The 26104-nt window shown below is 40.1% G+C and overlaps 1 protein-coding gene across 1 annotated transcript; it reads right to left on the minus strand.

Moving 5' to 3' along the window:
* Nucleotides 1-357: 357 nt before the first annotated feature.
* Nucleotides 358-17062, minus strand: LOC135615112 (zinc finger CCCH domain-containing protein 45-like). The gene is made up of 7 exons (XM_065113190.1): nucleotides 16599-17062; nucleotides 14428-14916; nucleotides 6750-6912; nucleotides 6495-6605; nucleotides 4511-4579; nucleotides 2195-2281; nucleotides 358-1607 (listed from the first exon to the last, which is right to left on the minus strand). The coding sequence occupies exons 1-7, from the start codon at nucleotides 16973-16975 to the stop codon at nucleotides 747-749; spliced, it is 2157 nt and encodes a 718-aa protein (XP_064969262.1). The 5' UTR covers nucleotides 16976-17062; the 3' UTR covers nucleotides 358-746.
* Between the last annotated feature and the right edge of the window lie 9042 nt (nucleotides 17063-26104).

Here is a 26104-nt window from a genome sequence, read left to right on the forward strand (position 1 = left end):
ATTTCTAAGTATCAATATCAGGCGGCAACGATAGAGTCCCTCCCATACATGACTTCGATTTCCAAGTGTCAAATGTTTTGTTTAAAGGATAATTTTGTGTTATTTTTTTCCTGCAGCTAATCAACGAACCAATGATCGATTCGGTTGATGCAGCATCCCATCTAATCTATAGCTTATAAGCATCACCTGTTCAAGAAATCAGAATGAGGACTTCCAAGATTGTATCTGCGGCCACTGCTCATGGGGTAGCAATTATGCAATTATTCGCAGATATTGACCAACAAATCTATCGACAACAAAGGAAAAGCAACTTCAGCATTACCGAAAACAACCCAGAAATTGAATTCGAGGAGAAACTTCATCGGGAGGCATAAATCTGTGTTGAAATTTGCTGCGGCTGATTCCAATCTGCAGGCCCTCAACAACTCGAATGATTGTACAGGTTAACATTTCAGCATCCTATACAGAACTCTACAGAAACAAGTTTAGATGGCAGCGGTTACCCTGCATTCCCGCCATCCTCTGACTAATTTCTATCGTTCAAATACATAACTTTTCACTGCTCAACATAAAGATTTAGTTCCAACCTTTTCTGTGCAACATACTCCATTTTTGTAGTACAAATATTACAAACATTGTTGAGAGGGCAAAAAAAGAGGAAACAATCTGGGTACATCTCCAAAAAATGTCCTGAGCAAGAAGCTGTGACGTCCATGTTCCTTCACACCGAGTTGATGTCTGATTCACTAGTCCAAGGCAGCTTCCCCCTCGGACACACGATGCTTCCTCTTCCCATTGCCATGCCTCGATCGTCTTGGTGCCATCTCATCCTCGCTCTCGCTCTCATCATTTTGTAAGCTTCTTCCTGCACCGTATCTATCCTCGGGAGCCTTTTCACCTTGCCAATACCCTGTGTCGTCATCCACTCCACCAACATTTCCCACCATCTCCTGGCCCCTGTTGCCCTGATCAGATCCAGCCTCATATCTGTCATTTCTATCACTAACTGGTCTTCTATGATCCCTCTTGGCAGCCCGATTATTCAGTGGAGGTGGAGGATGTAGGAAGGGTGGTACTCCTACAGGACGATTGGATCGGCCAATCCCAGCCATTGGCATGCCACCCATATATGGAGCCCGACCAGGTCCCATCATCATCCCAAGGTTGCCCATTGGGTAGACAGCCCCTGGCTGTGGGGGCCTACCAGGAAAGACTAAGCCCGACATGTGGCCTGCTGAAAAATCACCAGAAAATCTTGGCCCACCAAATGGCGGAAAGATCCGAGGACCAAAAAGATCTGGTGCAGCAAAACCATCAGCATAACCAAATCCATCAGCCCCCATCATAACTGGAGGGAAGCCTCGAACACCAACCACGGGCCTCACTCCACGTACCAGTGGCATGTGTGGTTGCCACATCATCCCTCTTCCCCTTCCTCTCCCTTGGGTGGCTTGGCCACTGCTCTCATCCTCCTCCTCACTTTCCTCTTCCTCCTCTTCCTCATTGTCCTCAAACAGGACAATATCTGGATTATCTGCAGCCTCGTCTGCACCAACTCCCTTGGCCTTTTCCTCCTCACGTTTGGACTCTGCAGCTATCAGCATTGCCTGAACCATACAATACAACATCAACACTAAGATACGAATTCTGAGGAAAAATGAAAAGATAGAAACAACTACTGTCATCCAAGCATAATTCACATCGATAGGTGACTGAGATGCAAATGATCTACTAAGTTAACCAAATAGCAGAAAGTACCAAGTGAAATGATTAAATATTTTAGCATATTGACCATGCAGAGAACTATAATACTACATGAAACAATAGGCAAAGATTATATAACATGCTAAAATTTATTGATCTGAACTGAATCTACCAGAAAAAAAGAATATGGAAACTTGAAGGCTATTCAAGCCTAAAATTGTTGACAGAAACCATTGAGTTGATTAAGGATCCAACAAAATCAAACAATTTCATGATTTTGACTGTCTAACATTAGTGTATTTTGCCAGACCTGTCTATCTTCACAATAACTACTCATCAGAGTTTACTTTAATTATGATTTTTTTATTTACACAACCAAACACATCCTAGCTCAACTCTCAGAATTTGAATTACTTGAGAAATGAGAATAATGCAATTGAAATTGGAAAACATTCCAATAGTGACATTAATTGAAAAGGAAATAGCACACCATTAGTTCACCATCCGGCTCGAGATAAAGCAGTGAGGCCAACTGCTCACCAATAAAAGGCTCCAACTCTTGGCAATCTCGACTTATCTGCAATTAAATAAGAATCCAAAAGGGAAATTGACGTCTTAATGGCAAACATCTTATTCCAAGGGATAAAAACTAAAAAATCTCCAAAATACAAAAATCAACAATAAATTGAATATCACAACTATTTGGGATAGAGTACTGATCCTTTTCCTGGACATTTAGCTCTGTTGAAGACAATATTACTACTAAATCAAAAGTAATTATTTTTTAATTCTAATAAATTGTCTTAGGTGTTTCTCTATAATTGATTCACCTCATCTACTGTGAGGAAGAGGAGAAAAATAGGAGAAGAGGAAGAAGAGGGTAAGGATAAGACAAGAGGAAGCCAAAGAGGACATGAATACCAGGCTCAGGTGATGGGTTGATAGCGGCAGGCGATTCAAGCATAGGGCCGGCAGTATGCAGGCAAGCACACAGGGGTGTGTCAGGGGGAGGGGTTAAGGCTAAGTGATTAAAGAAAACAATTCAATAAAATCCTAAACTGGATAGTAAGGGTTAGCAAATGCAGGCAGAGGTGAGCCAGTGATTGTGCAAGCATGGCAAGAGTACAGAAGGGCAGAACATCACGGAAGGGGTTAAGGTTAATTGATTCGAAAAAAAAAACAATTCAATGAAAATCCTGATCAGGCTTCCCACCTGGTTCAGGCCTGGTAATGGGCGAATTGAAGCAGACAAACCAATTTGCAAGGGTTATCGAGCAGTAAACCTTATTTTGACCCTGGACCACCCAAGATGGGATGATCTACATCACAATATTTACCTGGAAGAAAAGGATATCACTACAATAGATAATATTTTATATATCACATAGAATTCAAAACTTATCCATCTATAACTTTGGAGATAACATAGCTAAATTGCAGGATAATGCAAAGATAAACATAAAGAAATTACTTGAAAAGAGCACTCATGGTATTTGGATCTGATTTTAAATCTCATGGCGGCATCATATAAAATCAAAACATGGGCTACATCCTATTATCCCATCTAACGTCTTATATGGCAGTGGACAATGAACATTACAAAAATGATGGAAGATAACAAATCTGATAGTTTAAGCAGATAGTAAATGCAATAGGAACAAAGTCTTGTCTCTTGTTTCACTCTCATTGTCATAGGCTTCCTTATTATCTTTCCTATCTCAATATTCCTATTGTTTCTCCTTCCTTTTCTGGTGCTCCTCCCCTCTTCTATTTCTTCTTCTGACAATGTCAAATCGACCAGAATTGGTTAACATCAAACAACTTCATTTGAGTTTGATAAATTTTTCACCAAGATTTCTGATTATAAGCCAGTCAAAATCAAGCAAAATTGAACCAACCATAGATAATAATGATACAAATCATGCATATCACATTGGATTCAACCAATGCCACAAATCATGGTCTAACTCACCTTTACAAATCAGATTTTTTTTCAAGTACATTCTAGATTTCTTTACTTTGTTCTTTCATAATCTTTGTCCTCAATATCCTCCAACTTCCTTTCCAATTATTTCTTTCATCCACTGCATCATTGTCTCCCCATGATCAAACAAAAACATCAAAAAATTTATAGTCCACAAATTGCAACTAAGCGAAAAGGCTAACCTTCCAATTCCCACTAACACAGAAAATGACATCACACTCCGATTTTGATTGGGAAACTGATGCCATACTTCCATGAGATGGCCACCTCTTGGCAGTCTAGTTTCCAATTCTTTATAATTATTCAATGAGCATTTATCTCTATCAATATGTCACATATTTTAAAGAAGATAGATTCTAATGATATTTGAAAATGAGAAATCCTGATGGTGATGTGTCATGGCATGTGCAGAAGAGCAAGATGAATAAAGGGAACCTTTCAAGGACATACAAGGGCATAATGGTAACATTGTAATGGTTAAGCAATCAGTTGAGAAAGAATATGAACAGTTGATATAACTAGTTCAGAAATGCTTCACAAAGTCTTTCAAACTACAATTCAAACAAGATAAAAGAACAAATTTATCAATATTGTAGAAATGGAAAAAATAAGGAAGGAGTTGTTTTACTTTTGATCTTTGATACTTCAATAATTTCAATTAGCATGGACTTTCACCGATGCTTAAGTTTCTATAGAACATCCTACATTGTACTGCATTTCATCCTCCCAAGACTATTTTCAATTTTTCCATATTTAAGAAAGCAAATCATTGGACAAAATTGTCCTTTTTAACTTATTACCAGATGGGATTTTGTGTCATACCTTCACTGGGAGGTTGTCATTATATGGATTCCTGAGATGATGAGTTTTATTGAAGGACAACTCACAAAGCTGAAACATGAAATAAAGTCATGAGTAAACATAAGAGGTTCGTGTCTTAACTCATCTATTTGGAAAAGGAAAAGACTGCATCACAGCCATATAATAAAGGTAATAGCAGCATTTTTTGCATGTTACACAAAATACAGATGACCAATTCCAGGAAAATATTAAGCAACACTAAGTTCCACAGCTACCTGATCATGTTTCAATGAGAATCATTGTGTGAATAATGCATTCAAATTGGTTTCCATCAAATGGACAAGACATTGTCTCAGATATTTTACTAACATGAATATGCAACACTAAGTTCAAACATTTCTTTGATAAGATACCTTGGTTTTTTATATTATTTCACTTCTCAAGCAAACCAAATAAAAGAAGAAACCATTATGATTACAATGTTGCAAGCCAATGAAAAGATTTTTTGGTCTTAAGACTTCTCACCATGCTTGGTACAAGAGGTTTTCTAATATTCCCACCACCTAGCCAATTCAGGTCTATTAAGCTTGCTCCTTTTATGACCTGGGTAATCAGAGATTTGAGTTCTGGAAATCGCCTGTTCGGCTGGAAAGGTATTGCTACATATATTAACCCTTCCGTATCTTTTCAAATATCCAAATGTATTTTAAAATGAGAAGAGGGTTATTTGGTCTGTTTTTCTCACTAATCCTGTATCTCATCTTTGTTTTTTTTTTGACATTTATTTTTGAATTATTTATCCAACAAATAGCATAGACAAGTTTAAGTGATTTAACTGAATGTCATAATGTCTCAAAAGGCAACCCAAAAGCATGACGTTCTCACCAATATAGGATCCAGAAAGTGTCAATATGCAGCCTTGTTTTCACGATTCAAGCCATTAGCAGATTGCAAAGAGCAACCACACTGTGGTGCCAAGGCTCGTGATTGCCTTCTTCATGCAATATTCAAACCTCCATCCACCTTGAATGATGAATCCAATTTAAATGCATGCATCGTATGTACATCTTGTTTGCATTCTTGTTCATTCCAAACAAATATTGTTACAGAATCGAGTATCCTTAAATTTTGGTCTCCAAGTTCCTATTCTTCCCATTAATGGCAGCTACCAATCTAGCTTCAGCTGTCTGATCTCTATCTGGGTTGAACCCTTTCTTTTCTCCCTCAGTTTACACAATTTGGTGGATGATAGCTTCCAAATTGTCCAAAATCTAGATATTATCCTCATTTCAATTAAGAAACTTCTATAATAATTTTGTTTGCCTCTTGAGGAATGACCAATTTTCAGACCAACAAATGCAGAAAATAAATGTTTTTTCTCATTTTATCTGTCATTGGTGTTCACATGGACACCACAAACTGATATCAGCGCATCTAAAACCATAAACAGTATCCTTCATCTGACCAGAAGAAAGACATGCCTAACCAAGAGCAAGGCACCATAACACACCATATCCAATCAGATTGACAGAAAAACCAGTCTGCATCATTTTACTGAGAGCCAGCCAATGCTCTTACATGTCAATCTGCTAGTCTGAAATAGGCCATCATATTGTATATTCTATAACTTCATTTTCCACAAACACTCATAACAAATAGCTTGTGTTCAATGTAAAACTAATAGCAATCAGATTGGAAAACATTTTTCATGAATAACATAGGCAAGAATGATTCTCCATTGTGAGAAGCTTCAACAACTAATGAAGACAAGTTCCCATAGAAAGTTGAGTACAAAGGCTTCTAACAAATGTAATAAAAAGATTCAAGGGAAGCAAATTCTAAAACGCTACCACATACTTGACTCTGCATTATGCAGAAAGGTAGAAATTTGAAAAAGGAAAATAGGAACAGCCATTTAACAAAAATATAAGACATTTTGATTGAGGGAAAGAATAGGACACCAATCTAAAGTTGCAGAACTTACATAAGGTCAAACTAATCATACCTTTAACCATTTGACTGAAAAATTTCGACCATAATGTGCAGTTCCATGAGAATATTTCCAATTCCCTCCACCAACTAAGCCACCGATTCTAGAGGTCATCTTAGCACATCCCTAATAAAATCAAAAACAATATTCTATGTTTCAGCCACAATTAGTTGATGATGCAATAAGAAACTGCTAAATTTGATTTTACTTCTGTTGCAGATCTACATAATGTTGTCCACAAGTAATTTCTTCAAGAAAAATATATGATACCTGGAAATGGCGAGTTTTGTTGATCGAGAATATTAAAATAACATTCTCTGTAGATTCAAATGCTTCATTAAGTTTAGGCTCATTACTCCTTTGAGTTGCCCACACACCCTGCTGGACAGATATTTCCAGATTTTCCCGATTGCAACTTTTCACAATAAAATACCTTTTTTTGAATAAAAACTTAATCAGAATTGCAATACTGTGTCTAGTCAAATCCATCCAAAAGATATTAAAAATATGAAGAATATAAGATGTGAAAAAATATGTATGATGCATATGGATTACATATATTAACCACTTCAAGGTGTAAAAATCCAATGAAGCAGAGAAGCACATCCTTCTCAGATAGTCTCAAGCTCAGAGAAAGAAACTTTAAACTAGAAATGGATCACAGAAAATCTACCATGTTCTCTATACCAGAAAAACATATAGAATATCTGCACATTATAATATCAATACTAGAATATTATACAACAACAAAGTACATACACACCAATTTCATTCTCAACTACTACACATTGCAGAGCATACACTACGGAAAATGTCATCTGGATCATACACCTCAACAATCCACATCTTATAATCCAAATCAAAATGACACTCTATTTAACCTTATAGATAATGCAATACTCACCCGACTCAATCATTCTATTTACACACTGTTCGATGGCATTTTTATCAATAAATTATCATGATCATTTAAATAAATTTGATTAACCAGCTACTCCTACACTTCACAAAGGTGATCCAAATGTGCTGCAAAACAATACATTTAATCACTGAACTACTTCTGACCTTACCTATCTATCCTGTTCTATAGTCAGTGTTCACTGCCAACTAAGAGAGAAAGAAACCCCCTAAAATAAATTTGCAAATCAAGGTACGAAATACTAAATATCATTGACAAAATGAACAATCCAGAATGGAGTCAATGTTAACCTAAATACAACTTGATTTGAATCTTTAAAGATAGTGTCACTATCAAGGTTTGTGATTTCATGTACCAGTATAATACCGGCCAAGGCTCAGAATGGTACAATGCCAATTCGGTGATACCGAGTATCAAGACACCGGTATGTCACGAACTTAGCTGAAATTGCTTAAGCCGTGAGGCACCATTGCGGAAAGTCACGGACTTAGTTGGAGTTGCCTAAGTCGTGATGCACCCTTGCGCCAACTTCTCGGACTTAGCTGGGATTGCCTAAGTCATGACGCACCCTCACGATATGCATCCGCAAAGGGTCAGCCAATTTGCAACCTCGCTCAGGTCCCGTAGGACCTATAAAAAGATAAAGTTGATTAGTTCAAAATCGAGCAACGAACAAATCCCGACGTCTCGCGAAGAGGAAAGCTTTACAAGCAATTCAGCAAGCACTTTAAATGCAAGAGAGGAAGGAGAAAGCAAAGACCTTAGAAGGCAAAACGAACAGTCGCAAGTCCACAAACAACTGCTCACCAGGTGTCGGGCGCGATGGCAAGTTCCCGTCAAGTTAACGTACGAACTTGTGTACACCGATCAACGCCCAACCCTACCCCAAAGCCCCATCTCCCCCGGTGCCACCTGAGGGGTTCCAGGGTGTTGAGATGGCTAACGTTTCGTGTGCGGCTACGGTCTGCAGAAAACAGGTCGTGACATGCGAAAACGGAGCCATTTTAGAGCAGTTTTGCCCAGCGTAGTGAGCGATCGCACTGCAGCTCTGCAAACTATCGTTGCTTACATTTTTCAAGCAAAAACACACAAAACAAAGGCAAAACATACTATCAAGCATTTGTACAAGCATGCAAAAGTGACGAACGGTTCGTTAAGCAAAGATGTTGCAGGTGCACGACGACCGTTCATGACATTCTCCCCCACTTAAACTATCGACACCCTCGTCGACGCTTGTTGGTAGGCTGCTACTTCGTGTCGTAGGGCGTCTTCAGGCTCCCAACTGGCTTGTGTTCGGAGAAGTTTTCGCCACTTCACTAGGTATTTGGTTTACTCTACTCTGTTGGGTAGTTTTGTCTTGCAATCCGCTAAAATAGTTTCAACTCACTTCTCGTAGGAGGCTCTGGTGGCGGTAGCTGAGTTGGAACACTTCGGGAAGCATCTTGTGGATCTGAGTGATAGGCTTTCAAGTTGCTTACGTGGAAGACATTATGAATTTTGAGCCACGCCGACAGTTGCAACATGTAGAAGACATTGCCTACCCTACTGATAATTAGGAAGGGTCCTTCGTACTTGTGCACCAATCACTTGTGCACTTTTTGCCTGAAGAACTAGAGTGATGCTAGTTGGAGTTTCACCAACACCAAGTCGCCAACTTTAAACTCTTGTGGTCGCCTTCCCAAGTCTACCAACTTCTTCATCTTTTTAGTCGCCTTCTCTAAGTAAGCTTATGCAATATATGCATTTCGATGTCATTCCCTCGCAAAGTGATATGCTGACGGATTACTCCCGATATAACCAATCACTAAGGTGTGAGGAGTCGACGGCTGTTGTCCCGTAATGATCTCAAAGGGGCTCTTGTTAGACACAAAGCTCAGTTGCAAGTTGTAGGAGAATTGGCCAATGTCCAATAGCTTCACCTAATCTTATTGGGTGATTGCTCACGTAGTGCCGAAGATATTGCTCAAGGAGCGAATTTATTCTTTCAGTTTGGTCATCTGTCTGAAGGTGGAGGTTTATGGAGAAGTATAACTTGGACCCTAGCAATATGAATAGCTCGATCCAGAATCACCCCAAGAACCGAGCATCTCGATCACTAATAATATTGTGCGGGACTCCCCAATACTTCATCACATTCTTCATCATCAACTTGGCTGTCTCCTTTGCTGAACAGTGTAGGGGTGCAACAGTGAATGTTGTATACTTTGAAAATCGATCGACCATCATGAGTATCAATCTGAGTCCCCCTACGACCGTTCGACAAGCTTAATATAAAGTCTAAGGAAATGCTCTCTCATGACCTTTCTGGTACGGGCAATGGCTCCAAAAGTACCATCGGCTTTCGCTGCTCTACCTTATCTTGTTGGCAAGTAAGGCACAATGAAACATATTCCTCCACATCAATCCCCATCTTCGGCCAATAGAAGGCCCTCTCCACGAGAGCCAATGTTCGGTGAATGCCCAAATGTCCAGCCCAAAGGGAATCATGACACTCTCAAGAGTTCACGCCTCAAATTGTCCGCTCGAGAAACATAAACCTTATTCCCTTTGTTGTAGACGAGTCCCTCCTGGACCTAAAATCGTCGTGTCTTGCCTTCTTTGATTAGTTGCATCAGGGTTACTGCTTGGGGATCACTGTGCAGTCTATCCCTGATTCTAGAAGGAAAGTTGGAGCGCAACTGACTTGCTTGGCCTCTGCCTTCTAGCTACATGGCATTCACCAACTCCACTTTTTAGTTCAATGCATCGACCACAACATTTGCTCTTTCGAGCTTATCGAACTCAGTCAGGAAGTCCTACCATCGTGCTTGCTTTGGGAAGAGTTTCTTTTGAGTTTGGAAGTAATTCAAAGCGATGTTATTCGTCTTTAGCACAAATCGTGATCTGAGAAGGTAGTGCCGCTAGACTCGTAGACAGTGGACCACCGCTGTCATCTCCTCGTGCACCAAATACCGTCGCTCGGTCTCGTTGAACTTACGGTTCTCATAGGCCACCGGGTGACCCTCCTGCATGAGTACTCCCCCAATAGTGAAGTTTGAAGCATATATATGGACTTCAAAGGGCGTCCCATAGTCCGACAATTTGAGTATCGATTCTTCCAACACAGTAGCCTTTATATCTTAGAATGTCGCTTCACATTTGTCAAACCATCGCCATGGCTGCTCCTTCAACAACTCCGTCAGTGGAGCTGTGCGCTTCGAGTACCCAACTATAAAGCGCCGATAGTAGTTGACGAAACCAAGGAAGGATCTCAACTCCAGTACTTCCTTTCGTATTCGTCATTCCGTCACAGCTTGCACCTTTGATTTATCCATCCGAATGGAACCATTACCGATTCGATGCCCCAAGAACAAAATCTTCATTTGAGCAAAGTAGCACTTCTCCCTTTTCACGAACAAAGTGTTCTCCCTGAGGACCCTAAAAATTGCTCGAAGGTACTCGACATGCTCCTCGAGCGTTTGGCTGTAAATGACGATGTTGTCCAAGTAGACAACCACAAACTTATCTAAATACTCCTTGAATACTTTGTTCATGATAGTACAAAATGTGGTTGGAGCGTTGGTTAAGCCAAAAGGCATCATCAAGAACTCGAATGCTCTATACCTGGTTACATAGGTAGTCTTCGCTTCGTTGCCTTCGGCAATGCGCACCTGCCAGTACCCCGATCGAAAGTCGAGTTCTAAGAAATACTTTGCTTTACCCAATAGGTCGAACAAGTCCGCGATGAGCGGGATGGGATACTTGTTCTTCACCGTCATCTTGTTTAGGACCCGATAGTCAACACATAATCGGAGGCTCCCATCTTGTTTATTTTGGAAGAGAACTGGAGCTCTGAATGGTGCTTTTGAACTGCGAATGAGACCACCACTTAGCAGTTCATCTAATTGCTTCCTAAGCTCTGCCAACTCTAGAGGAGCCATGTGGTATGGTGGTCTCGTTGGAGGCTTCACTCCCGGCTCTAGCTCGATACGATGATTCACGCCTCTGCGTGGTGGCAGAGTTTTCGGCAACTCAGGCGACATGACATATGTGAACTCCTTCAAAATGTTTGTCACCATAGCAGGTTCATGAATGTCCTCCCCGTCAAGTGGCTCCAACTTTACAACGGCCACAAAGGTTAGATCTCCTTTTCGCACCCCCTTCTTCAATTGTCATATTGATATTTGTTATGGGTCTTTGGCTCCTCCTTGAGAAACAGGAACCACGCAGGGGTGGTCGCCTCCCATTAGACATAGGGAGTTTAGGAACAGCATTAGCACCAACTTCACCGCATGCATAAACTCCATTCCGAGAATCACTTGGAAGTCGTCCAGTGGCACCGCCATCATATTTGTGCTTTTGCTCCACGTCCCGATCTTGATGGGTACCGCCTTCGCTAGTCTGGAGATCCGCTTAGCCTCCGAGTTCACTGCCTTTATCCGACTTGGGTTCTTCTCCAAGTTTAGCCCAAGTCGCCTTACTTCTCTGTCAACAATGAAATTGTGGGTGGCGCCCGTGTCGACCATTGCACGAGTTGTTCGATCATTGAGCTTGATGTCCACATACATCAATTCATTGCTCCTTGCTTTTTGTGGCTTCGTCTTCAAGTTCTCCCCCACTTGACCCCGAAACACATTCAACAAATGCATTGCTCTCATCTAGGGCCTTTGCGACTCCTCATCGTCGTTGCTAGATACTCGAACTAAGAGCGACGGTCTTGCCCTTGTCCAATTTGGGAGGGTGGATTGAAGCTGTTAAGGCATTAAGTACTTGTTTCTGTAAGCACTCCCTCACCATGTGTGATTCTCTGCACAAGCATCCGCCAGATTTTAGGGCCTTACCTTTTGAGCTTGGCCTTTTATGGGAACTCTTCTTCTTTTGTTCGCCACCAGACTCTTTCCCTCCAGAATATTTCGGTGGGCGATTTCCTGAAGATTATTTCTTTTTCCCTGAGTCCTCCAAGGAAACAAAGTCAGTGAGCCTTTTCGTGGCCGCAATTGCTCCGATCACATCGATGACATTCCTTTAATGCAATTCTTGTTGTACCCATGGCTTCAGGCTATCGAGGAAGCTGAACAGCTTATCTTTTTCGAACATGTCCTGTATGTCCAGCATCAATGCGAAAAATTGCTTCACGTAGTCCCGAATGGAAGTACTTTAGCGGAGTTATCTTAGCTTCCACCTTACAACGAACTCTATGTTCTTGGGTAGGAATTGAGTTCTCAATTCCCGCTTCAAGTCCTCTCATGTGTCCACTCGACACCAACCTTGTTGGATCTCCTCCCAACAGGTTCGCCACTATAGTTTTGCATCCTCATTCAGATACATGGTTACTATCGAAACTTCGATATCTTCATAATCGAGCCTTGTAGCCCAAAAGTACTACTTCATGTCAAACAAGAAATTCTCGAACTCCTTTGCATCCCTGGCACCCCTGTAGCAATGAGGCTCAAGTGCCCTCAAGTTTTGTAGCGACGTAACGCAAGTGTTGCTCCCTCCCGCATTTAGTGTCATTATGTGTAATATCACTCTAGAAGTGAGTTTCGCCACGACTTCGTGCAAATGTTGCATGGAGTCCTTGGTGTCTTAGGGACTCAACCTTGTCGATTCGAGATTCAGCTTCTTCTTGCGAGCTCTCTACCCGCAAGAAGCCTTCATTGGCCTTAGTAGAGTTCCTTCAAACTCGCTTCAAGAACATCCAAGCGGGTTTCCGCCACTAAGTCTCTCCTTGTGGCTCTTTTTTTCAGTTGGTACTCCAAATTGCGCCTCCTCCGCTTGCGAAGAGTAGCCAACTTCTCGGTCGTCATGTTCGCTGCTGCGCTCCTCCTGAGCGGCTCCAACAGCATGAGAGCGAGTTTGCACTTGCAGCCCACCTACGGATGCTTGAGGCAATGGTCTGGCTTGCCCCGTCTTGCTCGATTCGCCACGATGCATCGCCATGGCGAGATTGCGAAGTTTCTTCGTTGTTTGCTCAAATTGCTTGCCGCTCTGATACCACAATGTTATAGACTTAGCTGAAATTACCAAAGTCGTGAAACACCCTTACGGCAAAGTCACAGACTTTGCTGGAGTTACCTAAGTTGTGATGCTCCCTTGCATCAACTTCTCGAACTTAGCTAGGATTGCCTAAATCATGACGCGCCCTTACGATATGCATTCGCAAAGGGTCAACCAATTTGCAACCTCGCTTAGGAACCTATAAAAAAAGAATGTTGATTAGTTCAAAAATGAGCAACGGACAAGTCCCGACGTCTCGTGAAGAGGGAAGCCTTACAAGCAATTCAGCAAGCACTTTGAGTGCAAGAGAGAAAGAAAAAAAGGAGAAAACAAAAACTTTAGAAGGCAAAACGAATAATCGCAAATCCACAAACGACTGTTCACAGAGTGTCGGGCACGATGGCAAGTTCCCATCAAGTTAATGTGTGAACTTGTGTATACCGATCAACGCTCAACCCTACCCCGAAGCCCCATCCTCCTTGGTGCCACCAGGGGGATTCCAGGGTGCTGAGATGGCTGACATTTCACGTGCGGCTATGGTCTGTAGAAAACAAGTCGTGGCACGCGAAAATAGAGCCATTTTGGGGCAATTTTGTCCGATGCAATGAGAGATCGCACTACAGCACTGCGAACTGTTGTTGCTTACATTTTTCAAACAAAAAGTACACAAAACCAAGGCAAAACATGCTACCAAATATTTGTACAAGCATGCAAAAGCGATGAATGGTTCGTGGAGCGAAAATGTTACGGGTGCACGATGACCGTTCATGACAGGTAGGTACTGAATTCTGGAAAAACCTAAAAAAAAAGGCTAAAAAAGAACAAGAAAAGGGAACTGCCTGGTACAGGTCCTGTACCTGGTGTACTGGGTGATTCAGCCCCTTTACCAGATTGTACAGCCCTATACCAAGGAACATGCCTAGAACCAGGTGTATCATGCGACTTGCCCTGGTCCCTATACGGTGCACAAACTGAACCGTACTTAACGGTATTGCAGACCTTCATCACTATAAGTTCTCAGAAATCATAGAATTTTAGACATTCCAAACACACCTAGATTGTCCCTGAGGGAGTGGAGATGCAGTTCTGGTTGATTGATTTGATGAGACATTCATAATTCCAGGGACCTGGTTCTCTGTTGGTGGGGGTGGTGGTTGCTGTTGCTGTTGCTGTTGTTGTTGCTGTTGCTGTTGCTGTTGCTGTTGTTGCTGATATTGTTGTTGTTGTTGCTGCTGCTGCTGATGAGACTGCTGCACTACTAGGGACTGTGATGGTTTTACATCTGATGGTTCAAATGAAGAAGCTGGTTTAACTGCTGTATTCTGATTATGTAACCCAGGAGCTGATGACAACTGATTCTTATCCAGTTGTTGGTTATAATTAGTGTTTCTGTGGTGATAAAATCTGTTTGAAGACCCATAACCAAAAGAACCCAGATGCTGTATCTTCTGGAGAACCTCTTCTACAGGGGGAGGAGGCCCAGGAAGCTTTGCATGTCGATACCGACAATCAGGTCCATTGGGGCAGAAACCAAGTTTATACCTGCAAAGGTAGTGTCACAAACTTAACTTAAGTTCCATAATGCCTAACAAACTTCACATAAATTGAATATTGGTCATGAAAAATAAGATAAAACTACCATATTTTGACCACAAACTTAACTAGATTCTCAAGATGTCCTGCAGTGAGGTGATATATGCAGCCGATGATTAATATACAAATAATGGAACACCCAACTGTTTGCAAGATTAAGGATTCATTGGCATCATTTCTGTTTCTTCCATATTTTTCAGATGAAAAAAACATGTCTCTTACAGAAAAGAAGTGGCATGAAAATGATAAATGGGCAACTATTGTCAGATCTTCTCAGGACACCTTTTCATAGAAGGAGCCCTATTGATTTTTATAACCTTTTATCCTATAACAGGGAGGGAAACTATTCTATTCAAGTTGTTATTTCTAATCCTTTTGGTAAAAAAAATAACATTGTTACTGCTACTTATGATATTTCAACTCCTAAAACTTCTAGAACTGAAGCTAAGAACTGAAGACCATATGAGAATTTCAAACCCTCTTCTCAAGCACATAAACAATTCTCTTATGCCTTTTTTCACCTCCATCTTCTTTCTTTCCTTCCCACCCTATTTGATTCTTGTACCAGAAGCTCAAGACATTATCATCAGTAGTCCAAACAGTGTTAGTTTCCATTAAAACAATATTAAAATGCCTGTATTGACTACACTGCACAATTATACATTTCTATGTTTTTTTCACTCATTCATGCAATCCCAGTATTGTGCTGCTAGGGGTTAAAAAAATAGAAATAAAGTCCAAAAGTTGAATGAAACTTCATAAATGGTGCCAGCGTTGCAGCGAGAGAAATGGAAACAATAAAAAGGATGATATAGTACTAACAGGAATGTTCAAGCTCAACACCATGCAAGCAGAATCAAACACTAAATGAATTTTTATATAACCTGAAGCAGATTTAGTTTGATATAGCCAAAACTTTCCATATAAATTTGGTTGCAATGAAATCCTTAATAGAGTAGGAATAAGGTTGACGTGGCTGCAACTTCTGAATGTTTGGATAAGTAAAAGTTATTTCCCCTTTGTAGAAAGGAGACCCTACCATTGTTCTCCTTTTTTCTTATTTTCTTCTAAAAATCCGTCTCTATTCTTCTCTCTACACTACCCACAAATCCTCTTTATAGATATGAATAAGCTTACATATTTCTCCTCTTTTGTCCTTCTTGCCCTATTAACTGTAATCACCTTACTGCATCATGATTTGCGGGTTTTGCTGTAAAGTGTATTCTGTTGGTTTTAATCCGAACACTTCGTCCCTTAAATTGTCTCATCTGTGATCTCTTTGCTAAGCCAAAGGACCAGCTTTATACTGATGCTCCTAATTCCATCTGCTGGGAGAAACACACAACTAGAACAGTGCTTACATAGGAAGATAAAGAAAATGAAGGCCATCGTTAGATGCCTCCAAGAAACCACTGTCATACTTGATGTAGATGAAGAAAAGAAGGAAATTAGTCGACATCAATCAAAAAGCAAAAAGTTCAAAACGCCAAATCATAGGCGACCAAATTGAAAACATATACATCTTCAAAAAAAAAAATTAAAACAGGAGATCCATGGCGTCATGAAGTGATCAGGAAGATGATGCTACCAATCATCAAGCTAAGCAAAAAAATTTTCGTTTTAATACGTACATATTGCACTCCTTGATGTCCTCGTTGGTGTGCTTATAAACGCAGTCCTGCTCGCGGCACTCCCCGTAGAGCCGGAAGAAGCGGCAGACGGGCATCCGCTCCTTGTCGTACTGGTGGAGGAAGCCGCAGGCATCGCCCTTCATACATAGGCCACGGAGCCAGTGACGGCACACCGTCTGCCTGAAGCTCCGCCGCCCAGGGACATTCCCAGCTGCTACGGCGATCGGATCGGCTGCGCCAGAGTGAGGGACCGCTCCCGCGGTCGCCGCTGCGGCGGTGGGATCTGCCGGCGCGAGGGGGGCGGCGGCAGCGGCGGGAGCGGCGGAGTCGAGGCCGCCCTCGAAGTCGAAGCTAAGGGCTCCTTCGGGGTCTTCCATGAAGGCTCCGGCCGAGTCTTTTGTGGCGATCTTGGGGATAGAATTAGGGTTAGAGGTTTAAATCTCATGTTCGAGGAGACGACGGAGAAAGAGATCAGCTGTCCGTGTTATTTCATCCACCTTCGTTGCTACGGGAAGGAGAGGTGGGACGGGAGTGGGCCCCAGATCGACATGTTAACAAAAGGCAGGTAAGCGCGGGTGCAACAGAGTTATGGTGAGAAACAGTGAAAGGTTCTTTCGTATTTATTTTGACGGTAGAGATTAATTCCTCACTGATATCAAACGGCGTTCCGGAGCGAAGGCGTTTTACGCAGTGTTGTTATATGGTATGGTATAATAGTAATACTAATTGGCTTTATTTGCATATTGCACTCGGCTAGTTGGGTGTTTTAGGAGGATAATTAATTATATAATTAATTATATAATTAATTATTTTTAGTATTTTGATCCATATATTTTTAATTATGATTCATATATTTATAAAAATATAATATTTAGTTTTATTTCTCTTTATGAATCTATTAATGAAAATATTATACTTAATGATAATCGAAAGAGTAAAGTTAACACGTAGTTAGTGATAAATTCTATAATATTTTCGTCGGTAAAATTAATGATATGAGAATAAAATAGATTAAATATTTTACTTTTATAAATATACGGATCGTAATATTACTTTTGAAATTATAAAGATTAAGATACTAAAGATAATTAATTACATAAGATAATATATAATTAATCTATATTTTATGTCTATATGAATGTCATGTGCATGCCTAGAATAATATGACCTTCACAAATATAATATTGACTCGATCAAACTTGGTTAGACCATATAAATAATTTAAAAATATTTTTAAAAATATAATAATTAAGATTATATGTAATATTTATAAAATAATTTTAAAAAATATAATATTTAAAATTAGTAAAAAATGTAAATAAGACTTCAATTTTATAAAATATGATAAATATATAAAAGATAAAAGAAGATGTAAGAAAGATAATTAGATGAAAAGAAAATATAAAGAAGGCTGAAAAGAAAGGAGAAATATAAAGAAAAAAATACTTTTCTCCACTTAATCCTCAATTGAAATTAACATAAATATCTTCTGAAATAAATATTAGAAAATATTCAAATGATTATATTACAAAATCATATCTTGTTTTATTTGATCCAATCGATTTTTGAACATCAAGTGAAATTAATCAAACATGATCCGTTTTTCAAGCATTGTCATATCTAAAGGGGAACATATTTTTCTTCAGAGATATAATATTATGTATGAGTCACAAATTGATGAGAGAATTCTTCTCAAGAGTCAAAAATCACATAGTGTGTCTTTTGTTCCTATAAAGGTTTATGTTAGAAGTGTATATGACAAATTCTCTCAGTCTTTATACAGTATTGGTTTTGTAATTATCATCGTATCCAGAATATTAAGTGGCTTAACGAGGGAATACAATTTTTTTTTGATGTCATGCTAACATGGATGTCTAATTGGTGCTTCCTTATCTTCTGGAATTGATTTGTCATAATTAATCTAAATTTTATCATATCCAAACTTAGAGATAAGGGTTTATCCGTTTAAAAGTATAATATCTATTTAGGCACCTCAATTGCTATTGTTTGTTTTAAAAATAATTAAATTATTGATTGAATGCTTTTGTTAGTTATAAAAGAAGGTTTCATAATTGGATAATTGGATGTTTTGAATGATATTATCCAAAGTGGATGTATCATATGCAACGATTGGGAGAATTTTTGTACACAGACTATATCACATAGTGAAATTAAATGAAATTTATAATTAAATATACATTAAGATTTATGTGAAAAATCTCTGTAACGTAAAAAGGTAAAAACCATCAGATAAGTTAAAGAAAATCTATTATATAAAAATAATGAATATGTAAATCTCATAATCTCTTGCTCAAAACTCAAGCAACGATCATAAAAAAATAATTTGGATACAAGGATTATGTTACTGTACATGATATCCAAAATCTTCCTAAGTGATTATAGTAAGAATTCACTGTGATCTAACCTGAGATAGGAACAATGTCTGAATGATTGAGAATAGCCTCTGCATTATCCTTATGTTCTTCTTTTTTTTTCTCTTATTTTTCTACCCTCAATTGTCACTACTGCTTCTCTCTTTTTCACAACCACTGCTACCCCTTTTTCTTTCCTAGCCATCACACCTCTTAGTTATAAGAGTTAGGGTTTAGATTAAAAGAGAGGAGTGCTAATGCTAAAGTGGGCTAGGGTTATTAAAATAGGACGTTTAATGTAATACTTATGTATGTTCGTGTCTTTTGGTTTGTTTATACTTTGCACAGCATGTAACAGCCCCATTTTAGTTGGGTTTGGTGGCCTTTTTAGGCTTGTAAATAAAGGTAGTATCATATAGACACTTGTGAGAGATATTCGGTCTGTAATGGATCATTTTAACCTTTTGTTGTGCAACCGTCTAGAGCATGTAAAGTCTGTTTGTAATTTGCATTGTCTATAAAGTGTTTCTTGGAATGTTTGCTTATGGATCCCGAGTGAGGCGCTTTCTCTAACCCATTTTCTCTTTTGTAGGTCCTAAGGGACCATGGGAGGTTTTAGAGAGGTTGACCTTTACGGACGGACACACAAGGGTGCCACACGACTTAGGCAAAACCAGCTAAGTCCATGACAGATTGCATCAGAGCGGGATAAGCACTCATAGAAATACTTGGCATACAAATGTGGGGGGGGCCTTGTAGGGCTGCGTTGAGGGCAGTCAACACGCACGATCGTTTAGGAAAAAATGGACATGAAGATATAGGGATAAGGAGTCACTCGGAGGAGCGGGCATATGAGATTTATATTCAGAGAAATGGCCAACCCTTCACGTAAGAGGCACCACAAGAACAAGCAAGCTTGGAAGAATGCGAAGCGCATAAAGGTTGGGATGGCTGAGTTCGAGCTACGACTCGACATTGACAACTATACTTGATGGTGCTCAAGGCAAGCGAGGCGCTTAGTAAATGATGAGACCATGCAAGGTGGAATGAGTTGCTCAGCGACCGAAAGAGTTGTGCAGAGCTCATAGAGCTAAGGGGAATTGCTAACTCGAAGAATTCGGTACTCATGCATAGGCTTGTATGCGGATGATGGAATGTTCACGGGCATCCCAAGGCGATCGAAACTCGACGCCTTGGAGCATTGAAACTTTCTTTTCGACATATGAAGGATATGTTCGTAGGAGGCTGAAGTGTATAGCAAGTTCAACATGTTGCTAGACCTTGAGTAGTGTAGTGGAGGCTATATTGACGTGGAGTCATAATCTAGCAAGTGCGTTTGTAGGAGGCAGAACAATGCACGATTTGTTCAGCAAATTGGAATAGTCCAAGGGGATGGTGGTCTCCGAAACAAAGAGAGATATTACTCCAATAGGATAGATATCCAAGAGAGATAAGTCTCGGCTCTCTAGAGGGAGAATCATGTGCAACAGACCGCATATATTGAGGAGGAGTACCTCAAAAACAACAACTCCATGAAGCTCAATAGACTGAGCGAGCAACGAAGAGTCATCGCATGATCTCACTTGAGAGAATACATTGGTGGATGCATTTCAAGATCAAGTAGGGGAGCGACCCAAAGCAACATAAATGAAGGCATACTTGGAGTCGATATGGAGATCATACTTAAGGGAGGGCTGACCTGTAGAATGGTAGGCGCGAGAGCCACCATCAACTCAATGCAAAACGAGGAGCGGAGCAACTTGATTATAACTTAGTGAAGTATCCAAGCCACATGAAGGGAGCCAATATAGAAGATGGAACATAGAGCGGAGGTACAAAGCTTTCCTTGGACAGAGATTAAGGACATGAACTCTTGCAGAGGCAAGAGCGGGATCATGTTGTTCCATAGGTCCTTCATTCTGATAAAGCAGACTCATCTTGCATGGTGCCAAAGACAAAGGGAGCTTTTGGGCACATGTACCTTATCTCGGAGAAGCATTTGATGGAGGAACTAAGGCGACTCAACTTGCGGAGGTGAAGTTGGGTTCAAAAGGCCTTAGCACGGGGCAAGAAAATGTGGAGGCGAGTACTCTTAAAGAATATGTCACAGTGTTGTCATTCAAGTTGTCATGAAGGAAGCGGTGCGCAGCGAAGATTATGCTGGTAGGGGCAGAGGCCTAGGATCCAGATAATGGTGCACCATTTTTAGCGAAGTCGGTTGACTTCGGGAGCTACTAGGCGATGGACTGTCCTAGAGCGGTGCTTCATCTAGGTGTGACCCAAGAGCGGGTAGATGAAGATCGATTACCAAAGGAGCGAACAAAATCGAAGGTGGAAGAGACCTTATGATATATTGGCAGAGGCCACACATGGAGGAATCACAATTCGAGTTCATCCCACAAGGATCAGAATGCAATGGAGATGTCACCAAGAGGCGACATGGTGCAGCAGATCGTGGTGAAACAGTTCGTGGTAATGCGATACACATGACATAGTCCCATGATGGACTAGATCATATGGAGGTATAATCGAGAGCTACTAGAAGCTCCACTTTGGTGAATAACACGACGACAAGAAGGGCTATGGATTCAAGGAGTGAAGGCCATGGTACCGTAGAGGCGGGTCTTCCATGCGTGTATCAAATTTTACATCAGATGAAAGCCTTGATCATCAGCATATGGGGGACTGTGTTCCACCGAGGGAAAAGTTCGAATGCAAGTACCAGTGAGTCCCATGGGAGGGACTTGATCATGTAGAGGTATTATCAAAGCAGCTAGAGAGGTGGATTACTCCAGAGCCCATATTCGCTTAAGAGAGCCTAACAAGTCAGAGGACAAGGTTGAGAAAGTGAATGTTACTACCAAGGAAACTAAGGAGAACAAAAGCAGTGCAAACCCTACAATATGATGGCAGAGACCATGCATGAGAGTTGCAATCTGTCTTTCCATCGACCAAGACGAACTACTTAGAGAACACAGAGGTGTTGAAGTAAGGGGTCGAAAGGGGCGAGGAGGCGATGACGAGTCTAGAGGGACTTAGCTACCCAAAATCAAGCATCAGTTAGAATAGGGGTGGACTCAGAGAAGTGCCACAGATACATATCTACTAATCGTGAAGAAAAGGGATGCAGATACGAGGCGACAGATAGTAGGGCCATGGGCATGGCAGCGCCATGGTACCATAGAGGCAGGACTTCCGTGAAAGTCATTAATCCCTTGCTCTCATGGAGGGAGAGCGCTTGGTCGTGAAAGAGGTCGAGGAGGTGGAGCATGCAGAGGCAAACTCCAAGTACCGAGATAAGGCTGAAGGGCAGAGGCTAAGAAACTTCGTAAGACCGGTATCAATGAGCTTCTCATCAAGATATCCAAAAGTGAAGGACTTCGGGTCATACAAAAGTGCATGACCAAGGAACGAAGCAGGCAGTATACGATATTGTACCTTTGCCACTTAGTGGAGTAGGCGACAGGGTTGATGGAGAAGACGGTACAATCCCAGAGGCGACCAAAACTATTAAAGACTTACTCCAAGTTGGGGTGAAAGCTCCCTGTATTCCAGAAGTTTGTTGGTATTGAGAAGGTGAATCACAGTAGCTAACTCAATGTAAGAAGTGCAAACACTTCAAGTGCTTCAGAAGTGTGAGCAAAGAGCAGGCGAAGATCAGTAACCAGCTCGATGGATAGAGTACAACCCTTAAGGAGGCAAGCAAAGTCAAGTAACCATTGCCTTCTCAACTCTTAAGAGAATGGGCGAAACTAAGTACCCCAATTTTTTTATCTATCCAGTAGAGGAGCTCTACACAGGTTCAAAGACCCTTTGAAAATAATGGAAGACAATAGTTATCAAATCCTCGCCAATGGTGATTAGTGCTATTGAGAGTAGATTATTTGCTTCATTTCCCAACAGAATGCCAATCAAAGCGCAAGTGATACGAATCTAATTAGAAGTGACAACTAAATGAAAGAAGAGTCGATGAACAAATTTTATGGAGGAAGGACCCAAAACTTCAAAAGTTTATGAGGCGATACTCGTTAAAGCTCCAACAAGCATCCACCTAGTTCAAGTAGCATGAGGCATTTGAGAGACTAGCACATAGTAAGGATGGTCTTTTCCTTCATCTGGAGGATCCGTAGGAACCAACAAGGATCAACACAACTCAGCCAACCCCACACTAGAGTTAAAGTCATTAGCGAGTTAAAGCGGCATAGCGAATCAAAAGTTCGACTACTCAATAACAACAGCGGAGAGCAATTGGGAACCAAGAGGCGCATTGCAGCTGAAGTAGAAGATTGAAGACTCAGCAAAGGCGAGGAGTTGCAATGTCGACAAAAGTCTTCGACGAGGACGTCGAAGGAATAAGTGGGGGAGAATGTCACGGATAAAGTTCTAAATAGGATGTTTAATGTAATACTTATGTATGTCCATGTCTTTTGGTTTGTTCATGCTTTGCACAACATGTAGAGAGATGGTTGAAGGCTTAATAGCCCCATTTTAGTTGGGTTTGGTGGCCTTCTTAGGCTTGTAAATAAATGTTGTATCGTGTGATCACTTGTAAGAGATATTTGGTCTATAGTGGATCATTTTGACCCTTTGTTGTGCAACCGTTCAGAACTTATAAAGTTTGTTTATAATTTGCATTATCTATGAAGTGTTTCCTAGAATGTTTTCTTGTGGATCCCAAGTATGGTACTTTCTCTTACTCGTTTTCTCTTTTGTAGGTCCTAAGGGACCATGGGAGATTTCGGGGAGGCTGATTTTTATGGATGGACACACAAGGGTACCGCATGACTTAGGCAAAACTAGTTAAGTTTGTGATAATAGGCTAAATAATGGGTCATCTACCTAACAACCTCTCCCTTCAGCCCATAAGGGAGATTGTCCCATAACTCCTCAATATGAAGCTATATCGATCAGTTATCGGTATATCTTCTGTCTTTTTTTCGATAAAGTCTTTGTTAACAAGTATGCTCCGTTATCATCCGTGTGAATTTTCTGAAGTTGCAACTACTTCTCTTCAAGTACATTTCGAATTCAGTGATATCTGATATCTATATGCTTTGACTTAGAATGAAAAGTTGACTTCTTACACAAATTAATGACACTCTGGTTGTCATAATACACTACATAGTTTTCTTGTTTCAGCCCAAATCTTATAAGAATTCTTTTATCTATAATATTTTTTTTGTAAACCTCTATAATAGTAATATATTCTGCCTCTATAATGGAGAAAGCAATACATCTTTGTAATCTAGATTGCCATGACACAGCTCCTTTTAGAAAAATAAGTACAAACCTGATGTGGATTTCCTCGTATCAGTATGTTTTGCCATATCTGCATCTATGTAACATGTCAATACATGTGGTCCATCTCCAAAGCTTAAACAAGCCTTAGAACTCCCTTTGAGATATCTAAAGATCTACTTCACTGCTGCCCAGTGCTTTTGCCTATATTTGCAAGAAATCTGCTAGTAACACCCATTGTATATATGATGTCCAACCTCATACATACCATCGCGTACATTAAACTTTCAACTATTGAAGTATAAGGAATCTTTTGCATTTTCTCTTTCTCCTCATCACTTGATAGACTTTGCTCTGAGCATAACTTGAAGTGATCTGAAAGAGGAGAACTAACTGGCTTTGCATTGCTTATGTTGAACCTTTCCAATATCTTCTCATTGTATTTCTCCTATAACAATCAAATCTTCTTATTTTTTTTATCATGAAAAATCTGTATGCCTAGTATTTGCTTTGCTGGCCTCATATCCTTCATTGTAAAGGATCTCTCAGTTCCTTCTTCAACCTGTCAATTATAGACATATCTTTCCCAATGATAAGCATGTCATCAACATAAAGTAAAAGAATAATAAAATCCTCACCAAACCATTTGATGTACACATAATCATCTGAAGTCATTCTTTTGTATCTATTTTTAGTCATAAATGAATAAAACTTTCTGTACTATTGTCTTGTAGCTTGCTTCAACCCATACAAGCTCTTCCTCAACTTGTAGACAAATTTTCTTTACCTTTGACTTTAAAGCCTTCTGGTTGCTCCATATAAATTTCTTTCTCCAAATCACTATGAAGGAAAGCTGACTTCACATCCAACTGCTCAACCTCCAAGTCCAAGCTAGCAGCAATACCAAGAGCAACATAAATAGAAGACATTTCAACAATAGGATAAAAAATCTCTTCAAAATCAATACATTTCCTTTGACTAAAGACTTTCACAACTAATCTAGCTTTGTACTTTAGTTGAGAACAATGTTCTCGAGTCTTTAACTTGAAAACTCACTTATTCTTCAAGGCCTTTATTCCCTTTGGTAGTTGCACCAAATCATATATGTGATTCTTCTACACAGCATCCATCTTTTCCTACATAGCAACTAATTTTTTTTTTTTCTGCTAACTTTCAATTATTTCGTGATAACTCTCTAGTTTACCTACAGTAAGCATCATATACTCATATGTAGAATATCTTATGAAAGGTTGACATTATCTAGAAGATCTTCTTAATTGAGGTTCTGCGGGAAGTTGCTCCCAACTTCTTCTTGCTCAATATGTCCTACAGGAAGATTAATATCGGGCTCTATATTATCTTCCTGCATATCTCCCTCATCACCCTGATATACTAGTGGAGTAACTAGGTCACAATATGCTAATCCTTCTATAGAAGGCTTGGTTGGTGCCTCCTTCAAATCCTTAAGGGTTTGATTCTCAAATAAGATCACATTTCTGCTTCTAAACACCTTCTGCTTTTCTGGATCTTAAAACCTATAACAAAACTGATCATGTGAGTAGCCAAGAAAAATACATTTTTTTGTCTTACCATCCGACTTAGACCTCTCATTGTCTAGAACGTGTATAAATGCACGATAACCAAACACTCTTAAATGTTTGTAGGAAATATTTTTCCCTAACCATATATGTTTTATGACATCATCATCTAGGGTTGTATATAGTGACAAGTTTATCACATCAACTATAGTCCTCAAAGCCTTATTCCAAAACTTTTTTGGTAGCTTGGCCTATGAAAGCATACATCTGATCTTTTTCATGGTGGTGCGGTTCATCCTCTTTGTAATTGCATTATGCTGAGGTGTACTAGGAACTGTCATATCATGTTGGATGTCAT

The sequence above is a fragment of the Musa acuminata genome, chromosome BXJ2-6 (assembly GCF_036884655.1).
Source record: "Musa acuminata AAA Group cultivar baxijiao chromosome BXJ2-6, Cavendish_Baxijiao_AAA, whole genome shotgun sequence".
Lineage (NCBI taxonomy): Eukaryota > Viridiplantae > Streptophyta > Magnoliopsida > Zingiberales > Musaceae > Musa > Musa acuminata.